The 26,415-nt window shown below is 40.1% G+C and overlaps 1 protein-coding gene across 6 annotated transcripts in view; it reads left to right on the top strand.

Annotated features, from left to right (window-relative positions):
• dscama (Down syndrome cell adhesion molecule a) overlaps positions 1-26,415 on the top strand; it is a 78,896-nt gene that overhangs the window by 17,946 nt on the left and 34,535 nt on the right. For all 6 annotated transcript variants that reach the window (XM_067494578.1, XM_067494577.1, XM_067494579.1 and 3 more), the window contains exons 2-3: positions 1,018-1,335; positions 1,438-1,587. In XM_067494578.1, the coding sequence (XP_067350679.1) occupies positions 1,018-1,335; positions 1,438-1,587 (468 nt within the window). The remainder of the gene's footprint in view (positions 1-1,017; positions 1,336-1,437; positions 1,588-26,415) is intronic.

The following is a 26,415-nucleotide window of genomic DNA, read 5'->3' as shown; positions in this document are numbered from 1 at the left end:
TGTACGTGCTGACCCCTCACTGAAAGTTTTCCTCTGACTCGGAAAATATCCCACTGCGTGTTGTAGAAAACAGCTCAGACCATGTAGGGAGCTCATATGTGAAAGAGGCTTATGACAACTTGGTGTTCAGATTTGTTCTGTGTAACATTTATGCATTTGCTTTTGTTTGTTTGTTTGTTTTTGATGTGGAAACATCAAAATCATTACTGTGACTGTATTACAGAATGTACATTTTTGTAGTCTATATCATATAGTTTAGTCGTGATTTAGACGGGAAATTTGATTATAGTTTGTGTTCACCCAGCTGGCAGTAGACAAATACCACAGGTAAAACAAAGTATGTAGACAAAATGTATGAGACAAAATGAGACAAAAACAAGCATGTTTTTTTTTTAAATTAATAAACAATAAATATATGAAATAGACACTGTATGTGTTGAAGCCCTTCAGTCTGGCAGTAACTGAAGGACAGTGTTGGTTTTCTATTACAGCAAGAAGATCAGTTCATCTCAGTAACTTACCATAGTGGAAGTGTATCACATTACATTGACCCGCTTCATTAATTATGATGATTTAGAAACATCCTCCCCCTGTAGAATTACATGACAAACTGTGTAGCAGTTTTTAGAGTTGTTTTTTTTAAACTGTTTATTAATTTTATTTGTTGGTATGTGTATCTATGCCATACAGTAACTACACACGTACATGCTATAGTGGAACAGTGTGGCTACTGACTTGCCTGTTCTGTGATGGTTGCATTATTCCTGTTGCTGTCCAAGAGCTTTGCTGCAATGACTTTACAGGCAACACTTTCACTCTCCAGCAAGCTTTGTGCACCAGGGAAAAACACACTTCCTAACCCTAAAAAAATAAAATAAAATCGAATACATTTAGAATTAGAATACAATAACAATAGAAAGGAAAGTTCAATTATATTATTTCTGTAATGCAACATTTAAGGTGCAACAATCCCATTTGTCTAAAATTTGTGTTTGAAATCTCCTTTTCTCCCTGCAGTTTTCTGTGAAGATCTACGTTCCAGCTTATATTTTGTCAATGCATCTGTGCAAGAGGTAGTGTTTGCCAGCACCACAGGGACATCGGTGCCCTGTCCCGCCACAGGCGTGCCCCCTGTCTCACTGCGCTGGTACCTGGCCACCGGCGAGGAGATCTATGATGTGCCAGGGATCCGCCATGTGCACCCCAATGGCACCCTTCAGATCTTCCACATCCCCCCTTCCAGCTTCAGCAAACTCATCCACGACAACACCTACTATTGCACAGCGGAGAACCCCTCAGGGAGAATCAGGAGCCAAGATGTTCACATTAAGGCTGGTCAGTTTCTCTGCTCATGAATGTCTACACTTCCATTATGACAACTAGCATGTGTTAGCTCAGTATCATTAGCTTTCCATCCTCTCTTTCCTCTCCTCCTAGTCCTACGAGAGCCCTACACTGTTCGGGTAGAGGACCAGAAAGCCATGAGAGGCAATGTGGCGGTCTTCAAGTGCATTATTCCTGCCTCAGTGGAGGCCTACATCACTGTTGTGTCCTGGGAGAAAGACACAATGTCAATCAACGCTGAAAGTAAGTCAAGGCATCTTAATTTCTGTTGTTTAGCGTCAGTGATCTATGACTAAAGAGGTTCTTAACGAAATGTTCTTTTAAGATTCTCATTGAGGTCAGAATTAGCATATGACAGATTATTTACACGTGCTACATGTGCTGTATGCTTTCTTTAGACATGTCCTGTTGTATCGGGTATGGGGTCCGAAACTCTCTTTGTACTCGTAGCACATTACTGCATTACCTCAGCAAGTATAAAACGTCTGTGGTTTTGAGTTGTTTCAGGATAAATGACAGAAACAAAACTAAAGCTGAGTCAAAAAGTCAAAAGGCCAAGGGTAGAATCCAGTTACTGTCACACTCACGTTTGTTTGCGTTTGATATAGGTGACAACAGTGGGAGATCTACAGTAACTACAGATTTACCAGACGTTCACTTGGTTTTTAAAAAGGTTTCTTACCCCTATATTCCTCTGTAGACACTATCTATGTTGTCCCCACCTCTCCATCCATGCTCTCACCTCACCTTTTAACCGAGGGTTGGTCAGTTAATAAAAACCCAGTTGCCGCCATATTTGTTTTGGCAGAAGAAGACCGGAGAATTTCTGTTCTCCCAGGATTTGTGGGTTTGTTTACCATAGAATACCCAGTTGTCAGGTGTGTGTTTCTTCCACAATGTCTAGACTGTCTGTCGAGACTAGAAATCTGGGAAAGTTGATGAAAACAGTGTTTAAACGTGAACTGTCCAGTCTTTTAAAGCCTTTGAGTGTGTTCCCATTACTAGTTGAATCAGCAGTGTTTGTCAATGTCTCTCATCAGCTTAACTGTGCAGTGGATATATGAGGAATTTACCGTCTGGCAAGTGACACTAGAAGCAAAATAGTTTGGTGCTAGTATCGTTACTTGGCATCGGCAAGTACTCAAGTACAAAAAGTGGTATTGGGCTTTCTGTTAGCTTTCTTGCTATGATTGCATTGGAATAAGTGACAAGTTGGTGTACACAAAGAAAAAAATACATTAAGCAGAGAAAAGAGACACAACTAAATCTTCTTTATTTAATAAAAATGTTCTACAACTTTAGGAAGATTGCTATTGATTATAATTATAGTGTAATACACAGTTGATGTGTTCCTAACAAATGCTATTAGACACCTCAACTTAAGTTTATCCTATCTAAGTAAAAAGCTAAGAAAGAGGTGTTTTATTTTATTTTTTTATGTTTTTGGCTTTTAGCTATTTGAGTTATCTGTAGGAGATGACAGGAAGCTACACAAGCTTGTGCTGAGCAGAGCTTCTATGAGGTGGCTCATAGAAGTGTATCCACGTCTGTCTGACCCAATGACAGGAGCGAGGTCCCACTCCTTTTCTTCTGCCCACCATTCCACGAGAGCCCAGGCTGCCAGCCGTGTCACTTAGTCTCAGTGTATTGACCCATTTCTCTGTCTGATAGGGAGCACTGCAGCACTCCGATCATTCAAATCACTTAAATAGAACGCTCGCCTGTGTGATTGTTTCCCAGCCTTGGGGGCAAATTCACTTTATGTGGGGCATTTAGCAAACTCAATAGACAAGTGCTAATGTCATTTTGCTCTTGGATGGAGGGCAAATGCTTGCTAGGGATTTTTCTTTTTTAATGTTTCACATTTATCCATTAAGGTGAAATCAGCCATGTTGGAATCTATAGTAATCTCTTAATTGTCCAGACATTGGATTCTTCCAGAGTATGTTTTTTTTTATATACAGTGTTTATTGTAGGCATGTTTGGAGTTTTTGAACACCACATATTTAATTTTCAATTTCAATATTTAAAATTCAATTTCAATTTAGCTTTGAAGCTTTGTTAAAGCTTCAGAAAGCTGCGTCTTCTTTACTTGTTATCTCGATGGGAAACATTTCTCCACCGTTAAGGCAAAGCCGTAAAAATCATCCCATCTTTTGCCATCAGCCATGTAAACACTGTCAGAAAAATCATCCAGCCACCAATCCACTGCTCGTCTCCTTGCTAAATAATTGATGATGGAAGCCCATGAATTCACAAGCAAATGGTCTTTATTCACGTCTCAGTGAATGCATCCTACTGACGCACTGTCCATTCCCCTCATCCTCTATTACACACTTTTTAAGTGCACTTTGTGTGTGTATCTACAGTATTCACATCAACAGACAGTTTCATACAACAGAGCTCAACCCCTCATCAACGTTTCAATTTTTAATGAATCAAAATAATATCAACACTTGGACTTCAAACAAAAAACTTAGCTTTTCTGTCTCTTACATGAATAATTGAATTGGCTTTTGACTTTGGAAGGTGCAGTATGATGTGCAGCAACCATCAGACAGACCTTCTGTGAGTCTCACTGGATGCAGACCTTTTTGGGTTGCAGCAGGGTCGACAAATGAAGCACCAATTACTGAATCCTAGTATCCATTAGAATAGAATGAAACATAACGATAAAAATGCATTCAGGCAGGACATCCACTCAAAGTCCCAGTGCAGCATAGATGTCTGTTACAATGTTTACAGTGGCCTGTTAAACTGTTTAGTGTTTTAATACCATTGCTCTTAGGAACCTTTTGGACCAGTTGATTTGCTTTGCAAACAAGTTCTGAGACACACATTTTTTTATTATCACCTAGTTTAAAACAGTACTGAACTAAACGACTTAAAGAAGATGGATATTGTATAGTAATCTCTTGTCCTCACAAGGATTTTGTTATCCATGGGAGCACAGAAAAACCTTGAATCAATTTTTCTTATTAAATTGCTTTCAATTATTTACCTGTGATTGAAAGACATGTGCGTGTCATTTTCCAATTGCAGGTTTATTGATCATTACATTAGATTAGAAACACATATTTATGTATGTGTGTATCAAACTATGTTGGAGAATGCATCAACTCAAAGGCTGCGATCATGTCTCAACTAAGAGGATTGTTGTCTGTTGTCTTAATTATTGTCTAGAAGAGGGAGCCAATCAGGAGTCAGTCTGACTGGGCTGGGTTCAGTGGTTTACTATGAGTTCTGGACACTGTTATTGTATAATAAGCTTCTTAAAGAAGCTCATTTGTCAGGAACGATGAAGATGGCAGAGTTGACACAGAGCTTTTTCATGGCCTAAGTGGTCAAAAGTCAGTACCATCTGTTCATATAATATCGGTATTTGTATAATTAATCCTTGTCAATAGGCAAACGGTAAGTCAGTTTGGGTCAGGACTCAATAGACTGTAAAAGTCAACTTGATAAAGACACAAAAAGATCCAGAGATGGGGGGGTTCTTTTACTTCTACACATCTTGTTATATGTATTTATTTCACTGACATCAGTGAATGGGCAAGAACTAATTTGAGATGAGGGTTTGGGATGAGGTGTCATCTTGATCATTTAGAACAAAAGATGTATAGGGCAGCTATAGATTAGTGAGAATAGCAGTCATTTACAAACCACAGGATCAGTGGACTCCTGGTTCCCTCTGGCTACATGTCAAATTGTCCTGTAATTATTCTGCCCAATTCATCTTAGTAGCAGTCCTACTAAAAAAATGTTTGTATTAAGATTAATATCTATGAAGTATTTTTTTAAACTCTGAATTACCAGCATTTAATAGTTCTATTTTAAATACAGCAGCAACGATTGTTGCACTATCTGCTATCAAAAGAAATAAGGCATCCTCTGTTATTAGATTTGGATGAATGAGCATTGAAGAAATGTTGAAAAATCATGCTAAGAATCACTTTGTGCTGAAGTTTCAGACTGCACCTGGTGGACATGTATGCAACTCCTGCATTTTGGGATGTGTCATGATGGAGTGTGTTTCTGGCTGCGGCTGTGTTGCTGTGCAGGGCCATTCCCCCAGGTGCAGCCTGTGCTGCAGTCACTGAGGAGGCCTTGTAGTTATTTGCCTCGGCCTGATGCTGCCTGCTCTGCATTCAGCACCAGTAGGGCCGAGAGGGAGCCGACCCCCCAGCAGTACTGCAGAGATTCACACACACACACACGCAAACACACACACAGACACACACACGCAAATACACACAGACACACACACGCAAATACACACAGAAACACACACGCGCACATTGGCTTCTTTTCATTCTGCGCACAAGCTAAGCACAGGAGCCGTCGGCCATCACAGCACAAATTCTCTTTGCTCTGCTCAGTGCTTTCTCATCTCTCCTCTGTTTCAATCCCTTCTTCTTTCATTTATTTTCCTGTCACTACAGTGTATTTCATCACCATTCACACATGTGACCATAGCGTTACCATGCGCTTATTTCTGCTACAACAACACTGAATGGACATTGTAATGATTATAGGTAATTGCAGGTAATATCTCATACTAACCATCAGTCATTGTTGCTGAGTTTGCTAGCATGTACAGACAGTTGTTTATGGATATTGCTTTTTGCAAATTGCTCTGACACTTTCAGTCTGGCCATTCGCAGAGCTGTTGTGTGTCTTTCACAGTTTCTTTCATGTTTGTTGACATTTGGGATGTGTGTTGGACTTATTTCTGCAGCCAGTTTCAATCCCCGCAGCCGTTGCCGAAAGGAAGGCGAGCCAGCCACACGTCAGTTTAATTGGCTGTGTATAATGGGCCTTTGAAGTAAATATCAAGAGCTACTATCAAAAGGCGGCTGGACGTTATCATGTGTTTCCACAGTGCCCACTGTTTCTCCTTCAATCGTCCTGCTCTTCCATTTCAAGGCAGCTACAAAGCCAGGCTGGTAACGAGGCATGCAAATGTCTGCGAGTTTAGGGTTGTGCAGTTGATGTAAGCTAAACTAAGATGACCTGATCTTATCACTGCTGATACACTCACACAACCCTGAAACATCCTTCAAGGCAGCTGTGTTTGGCCACACAGTATTAACAGTTAAATGATTGCCAGGTTACGTTAAGGTTTCATTAATATACAGTATAAAAACGAGATCAATGAAAATCAAAACAAGGTAAATTAAAAGCTTCATTTTTAGAGGGAGTTCCTCTATTATTGTTGTGCTTCTATCAACATTTGTCCTGAGATTAGAATGAGTTAGAATTGACATATAGTGTCTGGTGTAGCCTACAGGTAGCGAAGAATAATTAATGCCTTTTGTTTCGTCCTTTTCCTTTTTATTTTCTTCTTTTTGCCGCCTTGCAGTTTGCTCACTGTCAGTTTTACCCTTTTCTTAGAATACTGCTTAGGAAGTACAGCCACTGGCGCAGCACAACCTTGAGTGGGGGGTTGGGGTGGGTGGATAATGGTTTTACTGGTCCCTGTGTGGTGGAGATGTAGAAGAAGGGGAGAAGATAAAGGAGGTGGAGAGAGGAAAGACGATAGCTAAGTCTCTCTCAGTCTCAGTCTTTCGACAGGCAGGGTTGGGACTCTGATGTGTGACAGGCTGGATGTAGAGTCTTTTTCTAGTATTCGTCATTCTGTCTGCCCATGATTGGCTGGAGTATTCTTATTCACACAGAAAAATGGGTCAGGTGGCCTGTGGAGAATGGGGTGTTTGTATGGATGGATGGATGGTCAACACACACACACACACACACACACATATATGCATACCTACACATTGCATCTCGCACAAAGTAGGATTACACCCTGTAGAAGGACTGTGCTGGCAGATAAATAACAGATAAAGTAAAAGAAAATCCAGGGTATGTGGTAAGCATCTCTCGTGTTGAATTCACCGTGTCCTCTCACTAGCTGTGAGCTGTTTCTCTACTCACACCCTGTGGCAGAGGCTTAGTGAGATAAATAAAGGGTTGCGTTGTAGAAAAAAAAATGGGGAGAAAATCAATACCTGTGTGCATGAATCTGGCTGCAGCTGCCACAAAGAATTATGGGAACATGACGCATAGATATACTTGGGCTGGGCAGCGTGCAGACAGCATGATCAGCTATACGGGTGGAAGAAATTTAAACATATGACGCTCCATGATAACAAGACATAAATTATGATGGTTACAGTGAGATAGATAGATTTGTAATCATATGTGCTATCACAAAAATTAACATGCATCCATAAATTTGAGTAGGTAATTATCTAATAACTGGGCAGTCGGCTGGAAAAAATTACCATGATAAATGCTTATATTGCTTCAGCTCCCCGCATTGCGATCCAAACAACTATAACCAGTTCAAAGATTTCTAGCAAGTCATGTTTGGTTTAGTTACCGTGAAATGATGTAATCTTATAAATGCTTGATTACAACATTGTTTCGTTAAAATAGAGGCTGATTCAAAGTGTTACAAATGCGTCACAAGTGTCCAGTAGCACTGTAAAACATGACCAGTAAATGATGCTCTGTGTGCTGTTCTAGCCTGTGTCTCAGACTGACAGAGATATTAATTAAATTGGCTGATGCCCTTTCTGTCTGCAATGATCACACTCCCACCTCCATACTGCGCTGTTTGCTCACCAATAGCTGCAATTTGTTCTTTATTAAACTCTTGGGGCTGGGAACAATTAGGGTGTGAGCTTGAGATGGTGGCTTGTGTGTGTGTGTGTGTGTGTGTGTGTGTGTGTGTGTGTGTGTGTGTGTGTGTGTGTGTGTGTGTGTGTCACACATACGCACGTACAACATTCGAGTGCAGGCAGGAGGAGGAGAGGGAGGAGGGTCGAGGAAGAGATACTAAACACTGCTTAATCTTTGATAAACAGTGAGGTCTCCTTTGTGCCGCTGCAGTTTGGCACTTCTTCTTCAGGCTGCTCAGCGCTGTGCTGGGCTAGCTCATGGCTGCTGCCTCCGCGGCTCCCTGGACCTGGACAGAAGCCAGGTCATGCGTGGCTCCCTGCCAAGATACAGATTAGATATAAGCGCAACATGAGCTAATCGTGGAAGGAGCCACAGATTAATTGGCACTTAGACATTCTGTGGACTGTATAGATCTGTGGCTGGACAATATCAGTGGATCACAGTGATTGGCATGGATATCACTGGAGTTTAGATATTTTCACTACACATGTTAGATGAAAAGGTTTGTAGGTGCATATATGTTAAAAGCATCTTTCTTATGATGCCATACTGAATGTGCAGCTGTATGTAAATCATACAATCGTATAAAGCTGTAAATCAGCCATTGGCTGGGCAGGATGAGGGTGTGTGTATTTGAGATAGTGTGTGTTTGTTTGGAGGGATACTTGTCCACATAGATCACTTCCTGTCTGGATGGAAAATCATGACATGAATGATACATTCAGACGTAAACGAAAGAATGAATGTGAGATGGATGTAGATGGATGACATTACCTTATATACAGCAAAGAGATCCTTTATTAGGGGACTGTGATTTTTAAGCATTTAATCAACCCTCGATTGTAAATAAGAACATCGGAGGAAAGCTGATTAAAAAATAAACGGCGAATGTGGACAGCTAGTTACAGTGTTGTTGAAATGCCTGCTGAGCGCTACATGATTACTCTCTGTCAGTGATAGAAAAAAGAAAGGTGATCCCCCAACTCTCCATCTCATCCATGTTTAACCCTGCTGTACTTCGAGGTCAGAGATCCTAAAAAAAAAAAAGAATTATAGGGATGGTATTTGAATTGTGATGAAGACTCCTTAAAATGCATGTAAACATCTGTAAGTGTGTGTGGTAAGGAGACAGAGGAAGAGGAGAAAAGTGTATTAGCATGTGTGCTGGTGTGTAGGAGGAGGGAGAGGGGGAGCTGGCTGTGAATGGTTGTTCTTATCGCACACATGCAGCTGCTGCAGTGTCTTTGAGAGACAGAGGGGCTGGCCATGCATGCCACTCACAGCCTCCCTGCCTTTCTCTCTCTCTCTCTCTCTCTCTCTCTCTCTCTCTCTCTCACCCTCTCTTTCCATCCATGTCGGTTCTCCATTTTACAGCAAGGAAGTAAACAAAAAAAAAAAAAAAAAAAATCATGACTTGAGCTTTGATAAAGACTCATGACATGCAGGCCCTCAGTTTTATGTTCTCATCATAATTTCTCTAACATGCGACAGGCAAGAAATGAAATGTCATTGGACATCACATCACTACACAAGCTCCTTTGTTTACACGGACATTTAAATATTTAAGGAAATCACGGATATTTACATTTATAAGAACAGCAGGCCTAAGCATGGTTGTTATGCTTTTATCCTCTGATTTAGATAAAATGTAAAAGAATGTAAAGAAGGAAATATTCAGTTCACTCACTTTACAGTAGTAGAAAGGTTAAACACAACAACCCAGTTAAACATAACACTAATAGAAAGTCCTCATTCTCCTTCTTGTTATGCTAATCAAAACCTTGAATAATGAAATGAATTAATTCATTTAGGAGCTGGTGCCAGTGTAAAGGTAACCTGTAGTAGGGCTTTTCCAAGACGAGCCGCCATGGGAAACCACCTTGGTAGATGGATGTCTCAGACAGCAAGGAAGCGATATACCAAAGTAACGCATGTTGCATGAAGAGTGCACCTACACCATCAACATCACCTTCACCTCTTGTCTCAGCCATCTTTCTCCAGGTTCCCTGTCATGTATCGCTGCGTCCTGCTGCTGTCTGTTTCAGGCTGTGATATGTAACCTTGACCATGACAGAAGATTGAGGGAGCAAATGGTAATAAACAATAAATAACCACGAGTTTGGGAATTAAATGTATTTATTTAAGGTTAATTCAAAAAATATTACGTTATATTAATTATAACGTATTATTATGTTACTTTTATTGTTATAATAATAATTTAACTGCAATGCTGATTGAGCTAAAAGACATTTTATATGCACTAAAATAATTCTGTTACGCTGAATCCAACCATAATTACTCTGACCATAAAGATGTTTAAATAAAATAAATTAAGAATAGATTAACATTCTCTACAATTGCATATAAAATAATCATAAATAAATGAAATATGAAAATCAAATTTGTTGTACAAACAAATAACAGCTGCATTTTGTTTTAGTTTTGCTTAAGCACAGGATGAATTTGTTGATTTCCATGCTGACAGTGTTTGAGGAATGTATATGTAATGTATATTTTTTAGAATAAAATGAAATAAATTATATTATAATTAATCATATTTATATTAATTGTAAGACTAATTATTTTTATATTATCAAGACATTTGTGGTATTTAAATGCACGGTTTGAAATAATTATACAGTATTATATGTATGTTTTTACATTTTAAAAACAAATTCTTTAAAGAATCTAAGTCTGTGTGCTCCCGGTCGTGCAATCATTAAAAGAGAACTGAGCAACGCTTTACATTATTTTGTCTAAGGTGAGGAAACCTAATTTTTTAGAAGTGCTTGCATAATCCTTTAGTTCCACTTGGCGACTATAGAGATAGATACAATACTGTGAGAGTCTGTAAAAATAATTCAGAGGACAAAGAAATTAAACTGATAAGTGAACGCATGCAGGGTCCTTTGCATAATCCATAAAGCACAGTACAGAGTACAGAATGAAGTGTCTAAAAATATTTGACTCCCTTTAGAATGCAAAGGAAACATCTTATTATGTTAAGTGCTGCTCCTTCTGCAGCCACATATTCATATTACTGTTACAGGTTTTGTTTTTGCATTTCATTCTCCCAAAGTCAAAACAAAATCTGAAGACAGAATATTAAACTAGAATTAACTAAAATATGTATTTATACATAAAGACAGTTTAGTATGATGTTTCTGTCTGTGGTTTGTTGGAAAAGCAGTGATGAACCTCAAATAGATTCATACAGTAAATAGTCATGTTGTTGCTGAGGGCCTGAGTTGACGCTTTCAGCTCCTCCTGATTGGCTGGAGCTTGCTATGACTCGTCACACGTTTGGCCAATACGGCTTACTCAGGCTCTGTCCCCCCCTTTTTTTTCCCCCACCCTAAATAAACTGCCTGGAGAAATTGAACAACAAATTAGAGAAAGAGGGAGAGCCTTTCATCTAATTGAGAAGCTCATATTAGCTGTGGTGGGAAGATAAGCTTCTCTCTCTCTGCAGCTATTAGGCTCTTTGTATGTTAGCCAGTTTCTTCTTCTTTTCACTTTAGCTTGATTATTTTTTTTCCCAGCTGTCACCTCTGTGCACTTGGTCTTGGTGCAGTGCAGGTTTAAAGTTGCATGTGTAGTGTGCTTAGTATCGTTGTGTGTCCCAGGTATGTCTGACAAGCTGCTGAACCTGTATATGTGCACACCACACCAAAATGGACACCATATCATGTGACCTTGTGCAGCCATTTAGTCATAGGAAAAGACACATACTGCAGAGACTCTCTCTCTCTCACACACACACACACACACATAATTTCCTAAGCTCATCAGCTTTGTTGATTTTAGTATCCTCCTACACTTGTGAAAACATATTTAGTGTACACACACACACACTGTGTATCAGTCTTGAATAGGTAATGAGCAAAACTGACATTCAAGCTTTCATGCAACCACGATATGTAAAAAACAATTTCATATTCATTGAATGGGAAGGTTAAACAATGTGACTATAAGATTCAGTAAATGCAAAAGTACAACATAGGTGAGTAGCTATTATTCGTTAGGTGTGCCATGCGTCGGTTAATGGGACCACACGTGTTGTAATTGACATTGTGAATAAATCTCTATGAATTTATCCTGTGGTCAGATTCTTGGGGTATAGACATTCCTCCTGATTATATTGTGTCTTCTAGTGCCTTGATCCCTTTAGCCCCCCAAACCAGGATTACATTTACACAATGTAATCCTGCTTTTGGTGGCCAAGGGAGGAGGGGGAGGTCACACATCAACCCCCAAATGTCTTGGTGGGATGTTGATATTGTGGAAGTCTTAGAGGTAAAAAAGCAATCAACTTGTAGTTTGCTAGTGATTTGTTAATCTTCTCTCAATAAGAGTGAGGAAGAGAGGGATGGTAAAAGGTTCGCTCTGTCTAGGCTGCTGCTGCTGCTGCTGCGGCTGTTGTTGCTGCTGCTCCAGCTTACTGCCTCTTTTCAGTCCAAAGCAGCCATTTTGTGTCAGCCAGTCTTGTGTCAGCCACTGCTCAAACAGTGGAAGTTCTCAGTTCATACTGAAAAGCTGAGCTGATCTGAAAAAGCCAGCACAGTACATTGATTCCTAACTATTCTTTGCATTTTTCAGCTTGAGGAGCATTTAGTGAATGGATGCATTATTAATATGGTAAAGGGTCTTTATGTATACTTTGTGGAAAAGGACAAAGCTGGTGCTTGGGTGTACCAGTCCAGTTTCAATAGGAAAATGTGTTTAAACAAGATGGGACCCAATGTACTGTGCAGAAACTGCATAAAACAAGCAAATAATAAGAATAATAAAGTAGATTTTTTTTTTTTTTTTTTGCTGTCCTTTTGAAATTCATGCTGTAGTGAATTAAATGTTACAGTGTCAGGTTTGTATTTTTATGTGGACATGGGCTGTAAGTAAGCCGTACACCTGTCCTTTCCAGGCAGGTGCACTGCAGGTGCCACAGTCATTCTGGAGCTCATATAGTTTATTATTTATGTGAAAATAGCAGGGCTTGAGCAAACACACTGCTATGTAAGTGATCAGTCGCTTGTTTGCTCTGTGTTTTGTGGCTTTGGTTTCTGGCAGATGGGCCATTGGGGATTATACCTGCTAATTGAAAAGGTGGGGAGGGGGGCCGGGGGGGCCTGTAACACCGACAATGGCAAGAGTCCTGCATTGAACTTATTGTAGGCCTGGATGTGCTTTTATTTTAACAGTTGGGACGGTTTCAAAATTTGTTTTACTGAGTTTATCTTACTTTATTCGATGTATTCACATTTCCAACAATAACAAAATTTAAAAAAAACTTTTCCAAATTTCCACAAGCACATTATGGTGCAGATGGTATACAGATGTTGTAGCACACAAACATAATTCTGTCTTATTCAATGACAGAGTTTAAAAGATTGTCTAATTCATGATATTTCTCTTTACTGTTTCACTTTGTAATGGTCTTGTTTGTATTGTGATCTACTTAGGGTTTGTTATACACCTTGTTAAACTGGTTTAGATTTGTTTGGTGGTCACTGAGGTTATTAAGTCATTCAGTGGTCCAGATCCATACTGGAAAGAGATGCACAATGATTACACCAGGCATATGTCCAGACAGGGTGGCCTAATCCTAAACCCCCCCATCCACTGACCCACCACGACCCTGTCCCATATGCAGACTTGCACGCATGAACTGTGCCCCTCCCTCTGCAGCCCTTAACATATGGAGATGGGAGGAATTAGCACAGTGGAAGAAAATAAATGAGTTAAACCAGCCAACAGCTTAGATATTTGTTCTTGGATGACCCATCTGTGAGTTTCCTAGAAGTGAAGCTATCATCGAGAAAAGCTTTGCCTACTTATTTTTATTCTTTCCATTCAAAACATGAAAAGCAAAAAAAGTGCCATTATACATGTTAAAGCTCAGTTTAGTGTGCTGGACTGCTCAGAGTCACTTTAGGTACATTTCTTTGTACGCAGACAGAGAAGTATGGAGAAGTGTGTTGTGTATTGTTTTTAAGATCCACAGTGTTTCAGACTAAAGCCCCCACAAAGCCCAATCCTTACACCAATGGGCTCCTCTTGTGACCCCACTAACACGCCCCACCACAGATTCAGCTCGGATCTTGTTAAAGAGGATTATGCTGGCTACCTGCCATTCAGTGGCTTGGACACAATCTCTTATCTCCTGTCTTCAGATGGTTGCCAAGAACAACATAATGCACAATGACCTACATTAAACAATGCCACCAGGTTTTGTACTGGGCTTGTATCTAAAGGCCAGTGTAGGTATTGTTGTCCTTATTTCTCTGTGTAGATTTTTAGAACAATATTATGCCTAATTGGCATCTAATGTCGTGCCTCATGTTAAAAGGCTCAAGGATAGAATGTGTTGATGCTGAGCATAGTCAGTCATATGTGTACATTGGCTTTCTTGTAAAATGTCTACACTCATATAGCAGCAGGAAGTGACTTGAGATTCAGATGGCGATCGAGCCATGACCCCAGAGTTGGTGGTCTATCTCTCTACCTGCTGAGTCAGCCGCCCTTGTCTATGCATAGAGCTGCATGCTTTGTGAAATACATCTTAATTCCCTAACTTTGCACTCCACCTAGTTCTCCGACAGTATCTGTTTAGCAGGATGTGTCCCTGAGCTAGTCTAGAGAGACCAGTGGAGTTACTATCCTCCAAAGCACATTTGACATGTCTCAAGCACCCTCCCGTACTCTCTCTCGAAGCAGGGACACCAATTCAGTGGCGTAAGAGGCTTTGTGGTTAAATCCCCTGTTGATCTTCATAATGTTTGTGTCTTACAATTAAGTACAGATGGTTTGCAGCTGGTTGTAAGGCTAGTAAATAACTTGGGTCTCTATTTTTGCCAGGGATTTGGTGGGGTAATCCCTCTCTTTGACAGTTTTCCTAGATTCAAATCAGTCCATGCTTTGCTTTCTGGCCTCCACTACTTCACTATTTTTCTTTCTTTCCTCTTACTCCTTTCTTCATACATTTGAATATGTGATCATGTACAGTAGTTGGAGCACACACTTGATTTTACTTTATCTACGCACAAAGATGTGGGTGTTGCAAGGATCTGGCTCAGTTACCTTTTAGATCCCCAGTGTTTGTTGGAATTATTGTTTGTGAGACTATGGACAAGCTCAGAAATATTCAAAGGACTTTGCAAGCTGACATGTAAATGTCAGCTTGCAAACTAAACTAGAGCTAGGTTTCATCTAGCTTTAGTAAACTGGTAATGGGCATCAAAATCTCTTCATTCCCAAGCAGCTTGGTGCTCAGAATAGGAAATGTAAATTGTTCCATTACTGGCTGCAGTTTTATATACTGTATATTAACAACTTGTAAAGTGCCTGCCTGGATCATATCCAAATATTTCAAACAACAAAACAACAAAAACAACAGTTCACAATGACATTTGTTGCTGTAAAACCTATATGTACTTTACAGCATTGATGGTGCCTTTCCAGATGTGTAAGCAGCCCACGCCATACACACTAATGCCCTCCCATATAATCACAGACGCGGGCTTTTGAACTGTCCGCTTATAACAAGCTGGATGGCCCCTCTTTAGTCAACAGGACAGGGATTCCATGGTTTCCAAAAAGAATTAAAATTTTTGATTCATCTGACCTCAGAACAGTTTTCCATTTTGCCTCAGACCATTTTAAATGAGCTCTGGCCCAGAGAACACGGCAGAGTTTCTCGATCGTGTTCACATATGGCTTCTTCTTTGCATGATACAGCTTTAACTTACAGTTGTGGATTGAACAGCGAACTGTTTTCACAGACAGTGATTTCTAGACATGTTACTGAGCCCATACAGTGATGTCCGGTTCAGAATCATGCCTGTTTTTAATGCAGTGCCTCCTGAGGGCCCTAAGTCTATCTAGTTCTATCACATCTAGTTTTGACCTTCGGCCTTGTCCCTCGCGCACAGAGATTCCTCCTGATTCTCTGAATCTTTTGATGATATTATGTAGATGGTGGGATCTGCAAAGTCATTGCAATTTTATCTTGAGGAAAATTTTGTCATAGATGTGTTGCTGCTATCAAATTCAAAATGATTTAATATTTTATAATATTTTCCATGAAATGGTAAAATATCTCTTTCTTTATCTCATCTGATATGTTTTTTTGTGTTCTATTGTGAATATAATATGGGTTGATGAGATTTGCAAATCATTGCATTCTGGTTTTATTTACGTCTTCACATCTTCCAAACCTTTTAGGAATGGTATAGTTGTATAGCTCATATAATGCATGTTAGTGTGCAGGGAGGACACCTGTTAAGCACATCTCTCTCCTGGGACGAAGCCGTGGCCCAGAGAAAGGCAAACCCTAATGAGCACATAGTTGCAGCAGTCACGCATCCTGGAAGAGCTGTGATCATCGCATGGTAAAAAGCAAACACTCCCTAGGAAACAGCTTGACCCTGCTGCTTCTTGTTTCACTATCCTGCAATTCCTATTATTCAGATGTATTTATATATTTATATCATTATTTATCCGCTGTAAGTGGAAGGAGCCGGCACAGCAGCAGCTCATCTGCATAAGACTGCAGCTAACTGCGCTGGTAGAGCCTCGGGATACGAACAGATGGGAGTGTTTAGCAACCTTACCCTCCTACCCCTCTCACCCAAAGCACACACACATACCTAAACCCACACACAACTCCTCTACCTCGCCTTGCCCACTTTCTCCTCTCCCCTTTTCTCCCCGTGCACCACTATCACTTGCCAACCCCCCTTCCACCAAATGTTCAGTTAACCTGTCAGTTCTCATTGCCCAAAATTCAAAATGCCATATGTCTCTCTCTGACTCCTAACCCTCTGCCTCTCTTCCTCGTCTCCTTCATGGTGACATGAAAGTCCCCCTTGAAACACGACGATGTCGGTCCTCTGCTGTTTGATTCCAACTGCCTGGCTGAGATCACAGCGATTGCAGGCGTAGCTTGTCTTGTATAATAAAAGCAGTCAGTTACCATTACGCCACACAGTTGGAGGGCTTTTACCACAGCAGCTTCAATGACTTTTGATGATCTGCCTGGTTAAATACAACAAATAACTTATGAAGAAAATAAATGCCCATGTGGTCTTAGCAAGTTAATGGATAACTTGAAACGTGTCGTTCCCCCCTCAGACTGACTTAAAATGAGAGTTCAGTAAAGCTCAACCTGTGGTATGACATCTAATAACAGTCTCCTCTGCGAGCTTTGGCAGTCCTGTCCAGTGAATTCCAGGCCATTTGCCCTTGCATAGAGGGCAGCTCCCAGCAGGCTTGGCCAAAGTGACAGTTTGTTGTTGTTTATAAGGTCATCCCCACAATAGGGGGCACCATATTCATTACACCCACCCCATGGCTCTGTTTGTCTCTGCCAGTCTGTTTCTCTGTGGGCTCCTGTCATAAGGTCAGAGGGTACATACTATCACCCTCCTCTCGTCTTCACAACAGGCCAGAAAAGTCATAACGCCGCTGGCGAGAGTTAACAGCTTAATTGGTCTTATCCAAACATACATGCAACGTTTAGAATGAAAAACATCTGTATTAATCAATGTGTCTGGCAAGTTTAGAGCTGCAACAAGTAGTCATAAAGTCAACTATTTTAATTATCAAATTATCTTTCACTGACACTAAATCACATTTAAAAGAAGGACTAAACAACTAATGTTTGAGTTTGGGTAGATATTTTTGTGATTTCATGACAGTGCTACTGTTGAAATGTACTGTTGCCCTTCCATTACCACAACTTACTAGTCATACTAAACTGAAAAACCTGAAAACCTGACTAATTATGTATAGCTCTCAAGCAGAAATGATTGCAAAAAGGTTCCAGGCTCTCAGATTTGAGAATTTTAACAAGGCAAAATAGTAAACAAACCTTTCATATTAATTTATCACTTAATCTAAAATGAAGTGTATTTTATTAACTTTAATGCTCAGATGAAGTAGTTTAAACCTCAACAGTTACCATCGGCAGTAAAATTCAATCTGAGATCACCTTTAGACTCAAGCATGTAGTGTTCTAAAAGAGAAAGAGGGAGACAGAGAAGCACAGTGTAAGGAAGTGTCTGGGAGTGGGAGCAGCAAGCTAAGTGAGGTTGTTAGGAGGAAGCGCTGACAGTCCAATCCAGCACAGCGACCATTCAAAAGACAGCTCCTTTTGTTTCTGCCTCCCTTTCTTCTGCCAGGGTAGAAAAGAGCGTGAATCTCTCTGTGCGCAGTAACCCACTGACACCTCCCTCTGATCTTCCTCCTGCACTCTCCCTCCTGTATCCCCCCACTCCCCATCACCACTACCCTCACTTCTCTCCACTACATCCTTTTACCTTCTTTCCTCTCTCCCTCTCTCTCTCTTTCTCTCTCTCTCTTTCTCTCTCTCTCTCTCTCTTTATGCATATGCCATTGCCTAAGAGTCACTCTCCTGGTTGCCACAGTAACCAGCTTACCTCTCTCTCTGTCTTCCTCACTCTCACAATGCACTTAAACAGGAGAATTGGTCTCAGTCTGGGAGAGACAGAGAGAAGGGGAGTTTGGGGGGGGGGGGCATATTTCGGAAAGATTGCTGTTGCACTATTGTCTTCCCTTCTGCAGCTCTTATCTACGCACGCACCACAGAGCAGACAAGGCAAGAGAAAAGGAAAAAGGGGATAAACAAACAGGAGCGAATAAAAGAGAACTGTGAATACTGTAGACCATGTGTTCAATGGAAGCAGACCTAGACTGACAAGGATTCTTTTTTTTTTTTTTTGCAGCACCCCTGCTAACATGCATTCCCCACCTGCTCCGGCCATATTTCCCCACACCCCTCCTCCATATCAGCCCTCTATTCTCCTCTTCTCTGCCTCCTCCTGTGGTGGTGTTGGACGGTCTGCCCATAGCATCGTCCCTTAGACAAGTCATTTGCAGCCTAAACACTCTCCCTGCATGTCTATCTGTTATTTCTCCACTGTATGTCTCATAATGTGCCCACAGCCCAATAACACTTCCGTTACCTCTTAATTACTGTACACTGGAAACAACAGCAACTGGTAGAGCAGCTACATAGCGAGCACAATGTAAACCAGTAACATTGCTTCTGACATTATTTGTGGGACTGTTTTTTTCCACTGGGTGGTGGCATGTTAACTGCTCCCCTGGTGATTGTGGTAATTTAGAGCAATATGGTAATAGGATGGTGCTGATGGCTACGTCTACCCTCACCAGCCGCTGTTTTTGTCCTTTCATGAGATGATGTCGGCTAAATTACATTGAAGGTTTAATTGGGTATGTTAGATCACTGGCATCACAGTTGATGGATCATATAAATCAGCTCAGTAATAATTGATTATTATTACTGTTTAGAATATGCACCATAAATTAGACAATCACTGACACTGGCTAATGCGTGTATTTTCATATACTCTAAGCTAAATAAGAAGAGCAGGCCTTGCACTCAAAGACATCATCTGTGAACTGAATCCTTTATGGTCTGTTTACATGTGTAATTGGGATGAAGCAGGCCTACAATCTTTGTTTAATTCTTATAAAGAAATACCGTTTGTAATTCAGACATGTTCAACTCCTAATAATGTTTGGGCCTTTATTGTTATGTTATTATATAATGAATGAATAATTTTAGTCCTAAATAAGATGTATTAACAGCAAAGCAATGAGAAATTGAATGGTAATAATAAACAGAATAGCCACGCGTAGCCTCCAGTAGATCACTGTTCATAAAAGCCATATAGTATAACTAGTGGTAGGTGTAGTCTTTTACCGAATTTGAGGATGAATGCCACACATCCCTTTTTCACTAGAATTACATAAAGTTAGTCATAATAAGCACTTTAAACTGTACAAATATATATTATCAGAATTGGTGTCGTACCATCTTTTCCTTGACTGCGTCAGAGCATCTTCCTGTTGTCTCAGAAGACCGTCCTGATCTATTCATGTTTCTTCTTCAAGTTTCTTCTTTTATCAGCCTAACTGTGTAAATGTTAGCAATTCCATTTGTCATTATGAGTATTTAAGCTATTGGTCATGTGATTTGTTTTCAAAACGCTGGTGCAAGAAACATACTGATTCTGAACAAATGATCCATGCCTGGAGTGTCAATCCATCCTTCTATCTATCCATTTGTCCCTTCCTTCCTCAACCCATGCAGGCTCTTATCTTGTGTTTATGGGCTTCCTCGGCAGCAGAGTTGTTTAACGAGGGCAGGGGGAGAGCGTGGCACTAATTGCTGTGTGTGATTTATACCAGGCTGGGACCAGGCAGGAACACAGGCAGATGATGGTACTCTGAGAGCAGCTGCTTTGCCCAATATTTACTTAACCCTCCGCTGGCGGGCCTGGCACCGGTGCCGCTGATGATGTATCTGTGGGGAGCCATTTCACTGCTTAGCATTATGTATAGCAGTAGTGTTGGGGCCATATTTGGGGACTGGTTCAAAGTGTAAGTTGTATGAAAAGGTAGATTGGAGCAATTAGAGGGAAGAATGTGATTGGTCTCTTGATAATTTGGCTGTCCAGAGGGAATTGTTGCTATAGATGACATAATAACATAACATAATCTGTTCTCAAAAAAATAGGTTTAAATTTTTGAAAAAGATATTACAGCCTCTTGCCTTAAAAAGAAAAACCTTTAATAATTGTTTGACGTTTCTTTTTAATAACTGGCTTCCTTAAAGTAACTAAATACTGACTAGATGATAAATATTAAAGAAGTAACAGAGTTTTCCACTGAGTTTCTTCTTGCACAGATGAGTTCCTAATAGTGATTAGTGTTAATCTGATTGTGGTCATATTTGAGTGTTTACACTTTTGTCATGTGTTAGCACTGATAGACACTTTCATCCCATGCCTGTCTGCCCGGCTCATTTGGAGTGATAGTCTGAGAGATCTTGGGGCTTGCATTAGCAGCTCAATTAGTCACACCTCAAGCAAATTAGAAGCCAATGGTGCCAAAGTATGCTCCTGTAATAGATGAGTTCAAGAAGTTAAATATCACATTATTCACACGTTGTAATAATCATTCACACCCTAGGAAAACAAACAAACTGTGGATTGTATTCAGCTTTAAAACAGCCACATGCAAGACTACGACAATGGAGGGAAAGGAGGGTTGGAAAATAAAGGAGGGGTCCTGGTTCTGTCTCCACAGCAACATTGATTGATATTCTTCAGGTGGAGCAGCTGTCAAGCGGCCTGACCACAGCAAGCTAATGCTCTGCAGGGATTGGGAGAAGGGATGAGGAAGAGGGGGAGGAAAGAGAAGGGAACCACCAAGGAAAAGGCATGAGATGAAAAGCAAGGAGACAGAGGGGACAGCAGCAAAGACAGAGAAGGGGAGGGGAAAGAGATTAAATTGAATAGCAATGATTTAAAGGGAACCGTAGCTTTGTTTGATTTTTGAGGCGCTGTAGGAAAGGTGGAGGCTGCTGTGAGAATTTGATTACATAGTAGGCCAGTCATCCTTTAGGCAAGGGGCGTGTCTCCTTTCTAGGGAAAACTGAAAGGAGAGGGTAAAAACTTCTCACATGACTGATGTAAATGACTTCAGTGTTGCTTATTATTTAATTACATGTGTTTTATGCCCTTGTGTTAAAGTACATTCTTTTAGTTCCATGAAGCCTTTGTCCTGTCTTTAAAAGGGATGCACCAATTGAGAAAATGTGGGCCGATGCAGAAACTGATGTTTTAAATAATATTTTGGCCGATGCCGAAGCTGATGCCTATTGACAGGAAAACTGTAAAAAAAAAATATTTTTAATAAATTTTTTATATTTAATTTTTAAAACATAACTGGACAGTTAAAACGTCTTTGAACACTTTGTCACACTATCTACAGATTGTTTTTATGTGAAAAATATTAACGTAAGGGCACAAAAAAGTAGCAGCCACTGGCATTGTCAATAGGACAATCAGTCAACAAGGCATCAGGCAAGTTTGTATTTTGGTGCACGGATAAATATTTAAATTTTTATTTGCACACAGTGGTACATTTGTCATTTTGCCGACATAATAACTGCTCTTACTTTTAAAATTGAACATACATTTTGCTAAAAATAATAATGCATCAATATAAGGATTTGTGTGCCTTCTGCAAAATCATTACTTTCACTCAGGATATGAATACTTTTTTTTACATTTTGGTAATCACATAAAAGTGAAGGACTTGTTCAAACATTGCAGATAACTAGTAGGATCTACAATAATCTTTACAAGGGACTGAGCTTGTTTGTTATGTAATTATAATGGTACAGGTTTATTTTTCCTGAATGTTTTCCATATTTCAAATATTTGAAATAATGTAAAATAAGGCACTGCCTTAGCCAATCAATTTAACAATATTTGATTAAAAAACATAAAATAATATTTCCCTTCACAATGAGTAAAATGTTGTGCTATTAACAGATAAGGACAATTTTTAAATAAGCAGAGTGAATCATTGGAGAATAGCTCTGTCTCTGTCTTTCTGCAATTTTAATCTGGGCTGCAGTCTTTTTTATTTGCAGATTTTTCATACTCACAGCATGTCAAAGTGGTTTTAACCTGTCAGGATTTTGTTTGTGAATTTTTGGTCCATTAGTAAAAAAAAAAAAAAGCGCAGTTTGAGCCTTTAATAGATCAGTACTGTCAATCTAAGACAAACCAGAGAAAGGTTTTTTTTTTTCCTCATTTTGTGAATGAAATTCTCTTTAAGCCACTTATGGTGTTCAATGTTTCCTGTCTATAGTTTTATACTTATGTCACAAGTGCATAAATAGTCCTTATTGCTATGGCTTTGTTTTAAGGTGGAACACTATCAAACCAGTAGAGCAGCAATGTAGTTCAGCACCATGGAGAGCTCCATTCAACATTTAAATCAGAGCACCCAGTACAATCTGCTGCCTCGTTTAGCTGCAGATTACAAAATAGATACTTTGTCAATGAACCAGTATCTATTTTATTTCTGTATGTAAATTTTACTACATTCACTACCAAATGTACATACAAAAGTTTTCCCCGTTCACTTTTTGTTCAATTTTGTTATGTTGCGGCCTGACACTACAGTTGTTTAAATTGTTTTTTTTTCTCGTTAATCAGCTCTCAGTACCCTATAATGACAGAGTATAAAAGAATTTTAGAAATGTCTCTAAATTTTGCTGAAGCACCTTCCACAGCAGTCACAGCCTCAAGTCTTTTTTATTTATGACGCGACAAGCTTTGCACACCTGGATTGATCCGGTTGAATGTGGACAGTCCGTGGACAGCCATTTCCAGGTCTCCCCAGAGATGTTTAATAAGGTTCAAGATAGGGCTCTGGCTGGGCCACACTGGGACATTCATAGAGTTGTCCCTAAGCTGCTCATGTGTTTTCTTGTTGGTAGGTGAACCTTCGGCCTATTCTGAGGTCTTAAACACTGTGGAACAGGTTTTCATTGAGGATATCTCTGTACTTTACTTCATTCAGTGATCCCTCAACCCTGAGCAGTCTCCCAATCCCTGCTCCTGAAAAACACCCCCTCAGCATGATGCTACCACCACCATGCTTCACTGTTAAAATAGCACTGGGCAGATGATCGGTGGTGCCTGGTTTCTTCCAGGCATAAAGTTTAGAATTGAGGCCAAACGATTCAGTCATGGTTTCAATAGACCAGAGGATCTTGTTCCTCACAGTCTGAAACCTTCACGTGTGTTTTTGCAAACTTTAAGCAGGCTTTTTATGTGCTTGGACATAGGAGAGGCTTCAGTGTAGCCATTATGCCATCAAGCGCAGATCGTTGGAGGGATGCAGTGACGGTTGTCTTTCTAGAACATTGTCGAGTAACCAATGGGTTCTTGGTTACCTCCCTTACTAAGGTCCTTCCCCTACGATTGTTCACTTGGGGTGGGCAACCCACTCTTGGAAAAGTCCTGCTTGTGCCAAACTTCTTCCATCTGAGAATTGTGAAGGCGGCTGTTCTCTTGGGAATTTGCAGTGCAGAAGAAACTTTTCTTTAGCCTTCCCCAGGTCTGTGCCGTGCAATAATCCTGTTTCTAAGTTCTGCACACAGTTCCTTAGACCTCATGCCGAATGCTTTGATCTGAGTATCTGTCTGAAATATAACAAAATTGAAAAACAATTATTAAACAAAGGGGTCTGAAAACCTCATATGCACTGTATTCTAATATTGACATATAACAACATTATAGAGTGTAAGAAATATATTTATCAAGTTGAACACAGATTTTACACTTGAACTTTCAATAAAATTAAACAAAGTAATTTTCAGCAAAAAAAAAACAAAAACATTTTAAAGATCCCTGTCTTTGTCCAGCAGTGACCATGTGTCTCATCTTGTCGTGAATTCCTCCTGGTCTCTTTCTCTCACTTCTCTACCTTCATCTCTCTGCAGTGACTCCTTCCTTTCCTCCCCTCATCTGTGTGGCTGCTGAATATTTAATAAGCCTGAATTACTGAGGCCCTCAACAGTAATGACGGGAAAATCAGACAATTAAAGCAGAAGGGCTCCAGCTTTAAGTCTCACCTCCCCCAGAGGAGCTAGAGATTATTTAAAGTGGCACGCTGTTTGATTATCTAATCCTTCGCTTGCCCCCTCTGCTTTACTCACAGAGAGGCATCGCCTGCTCCACTTGCCACCACAAATTACCATGAAACACCAATGAACACTGTTTTTAAGTCCTTTTCCATAAGCAGGAATGCGATGCCATTAGGTCTCAGGGGAATGACTGTTTAACACTTAGGTCATAACAGTTAACAAGGCCTTGAAGGGCTGTCTAGCTCTCACTTTAGAAATGTAATTAATAGCCATGCTGAGATGTAAACATTTATTATTTTGCATTGAGTGTGTGAACAAACAGAGAAGAGAATTTTGGTTGCAGATGATACTTTTTTTCCAGGTGGCACAAAAGATGTTTTAGCTTTTCCTTTTTTCCTTTCAATTCTTTCATCAAGCATGAGTAGAAAAGGAAACAAAATAGTGAGAAAACATTGCATGGGGGCGCACCGAGATAACCCTGACTCGTGCACACTGCTGTTTGAAGTGAAAAGCTACAGGCCTGGAAACAGTCTGTCCTCTTTCTTTCTCCCAAAACAAAGGCCTTTTCAGTTTGGTAATAAATAGAATTGTCAGCTTGACTTATTATCGAGACAAAGTGACGGATTGTGATTGAATAGATAGTAACAGCTTCCTTAATGCCTGCCAGTGCAGCACACACACAGTGGTCTTCACTGACAGAGAGATGAATATTCATGATTATACAGCTGAGGCTCAACACTGGCTCATTTAGTGTTGGCCAGAGAGAGGCCAATGATAGCATTGTAAACACACAACCATCAGGGGTTTAATAGCTCGACTTCAGCATTGACTAATTATGCGGTACATCCAGCCACACACACGCACACAGACACACACACACACATCCTGCATATAAAAACACACATGCACAGATTTGAAATCTATTGTGATGAGATTTCCCTCCTCAGTTTTGACTTCAGCAGACAAACATTTGTCTGGTAGGGAAAAAAAGTGCTCGTACAGTTGCCTCCAAACAGTCTGGTAGAGAATGGAGCCCATTGTTTGAATATGTTTGTATGAGATCAGACTTTTATTGGTCTGTCTATAGAGACAGCTATGCATGCAATTTGAAGAACAGGACCAGTGGATTATAATGGCGGCCGCCATTGGTTCCATAATGGATTGACACGACAGGTCTTCCAAATATGTCCAATAGGGTATTTTCCAGTTAGGCTGAGCTGAACAAAGCGCATACTTATATTCACTGTTTTCACATGCTAAACTCATTTAGCAATAAATTAAAATCATAGATTTTTCAACCTGAACAATTGTAGCATTATGTTTCACAGGGATCTCATATGTCTTGTAGAACATTATCTAAAATCTCTTCTCCTCCTAACACAATTTAGAATTGTGGAATGTGGGGCGACGATGAGGCCAAGCGCCTCAGGGTTTAAGCTTCCACGTTGTCTCCTGATTTAAATATCGTTCAACGTCCATTTGCGTCTAGTTTTAAAAGCGGTTTATTCAGTCAAGCAGAAGATGACATCTTTATCTGTGGTTGACATATGAGGCGTTTGCCTCGGGCTAGCATGTGTCTAGTTAATGAGCAGAGGGATGCTGCCACTGATTAGGAGCGGCAATAAAAACGCTAAGCTTCCTACTCTGACTCAACTCTGTGTGATGTCTTGTGTGATGTAAGAAATTAGGGCAGGTGTTTGTGTGTGCTCCTGTGCACCTTGTCTATGTGTCTGTGTGTTCTTTTTTGGCACAAACAATTATCATGATCATAATTTCCAAAAGTTAAACCTTACAGCCTCAACTATATATCCTATGATGGATATACAGACGATATATAGCCGAATACAAAGATACTCAAAAGTTTATCTACTTTATTGATATATCTTAAA

This window comes from Channa argus, chromosome 24 (genome assembly GCF_033026475.1).
Source record: "Channa argus isolate prfri chromosome 24, Channa argus male v1.0, whole genome shotgun sequence".
Taxonomy (NCBI): Eukaryota; Metazoa; Chordata; class Actinopteri; order Anabantiformes; family Channidae; genus Channa; species Channa argus.
The sequence above is the reverse complement of the archived record's forward strand: the minus strand, read 5'-3'. Positions and strand labels throughout refer to the sequence as shown.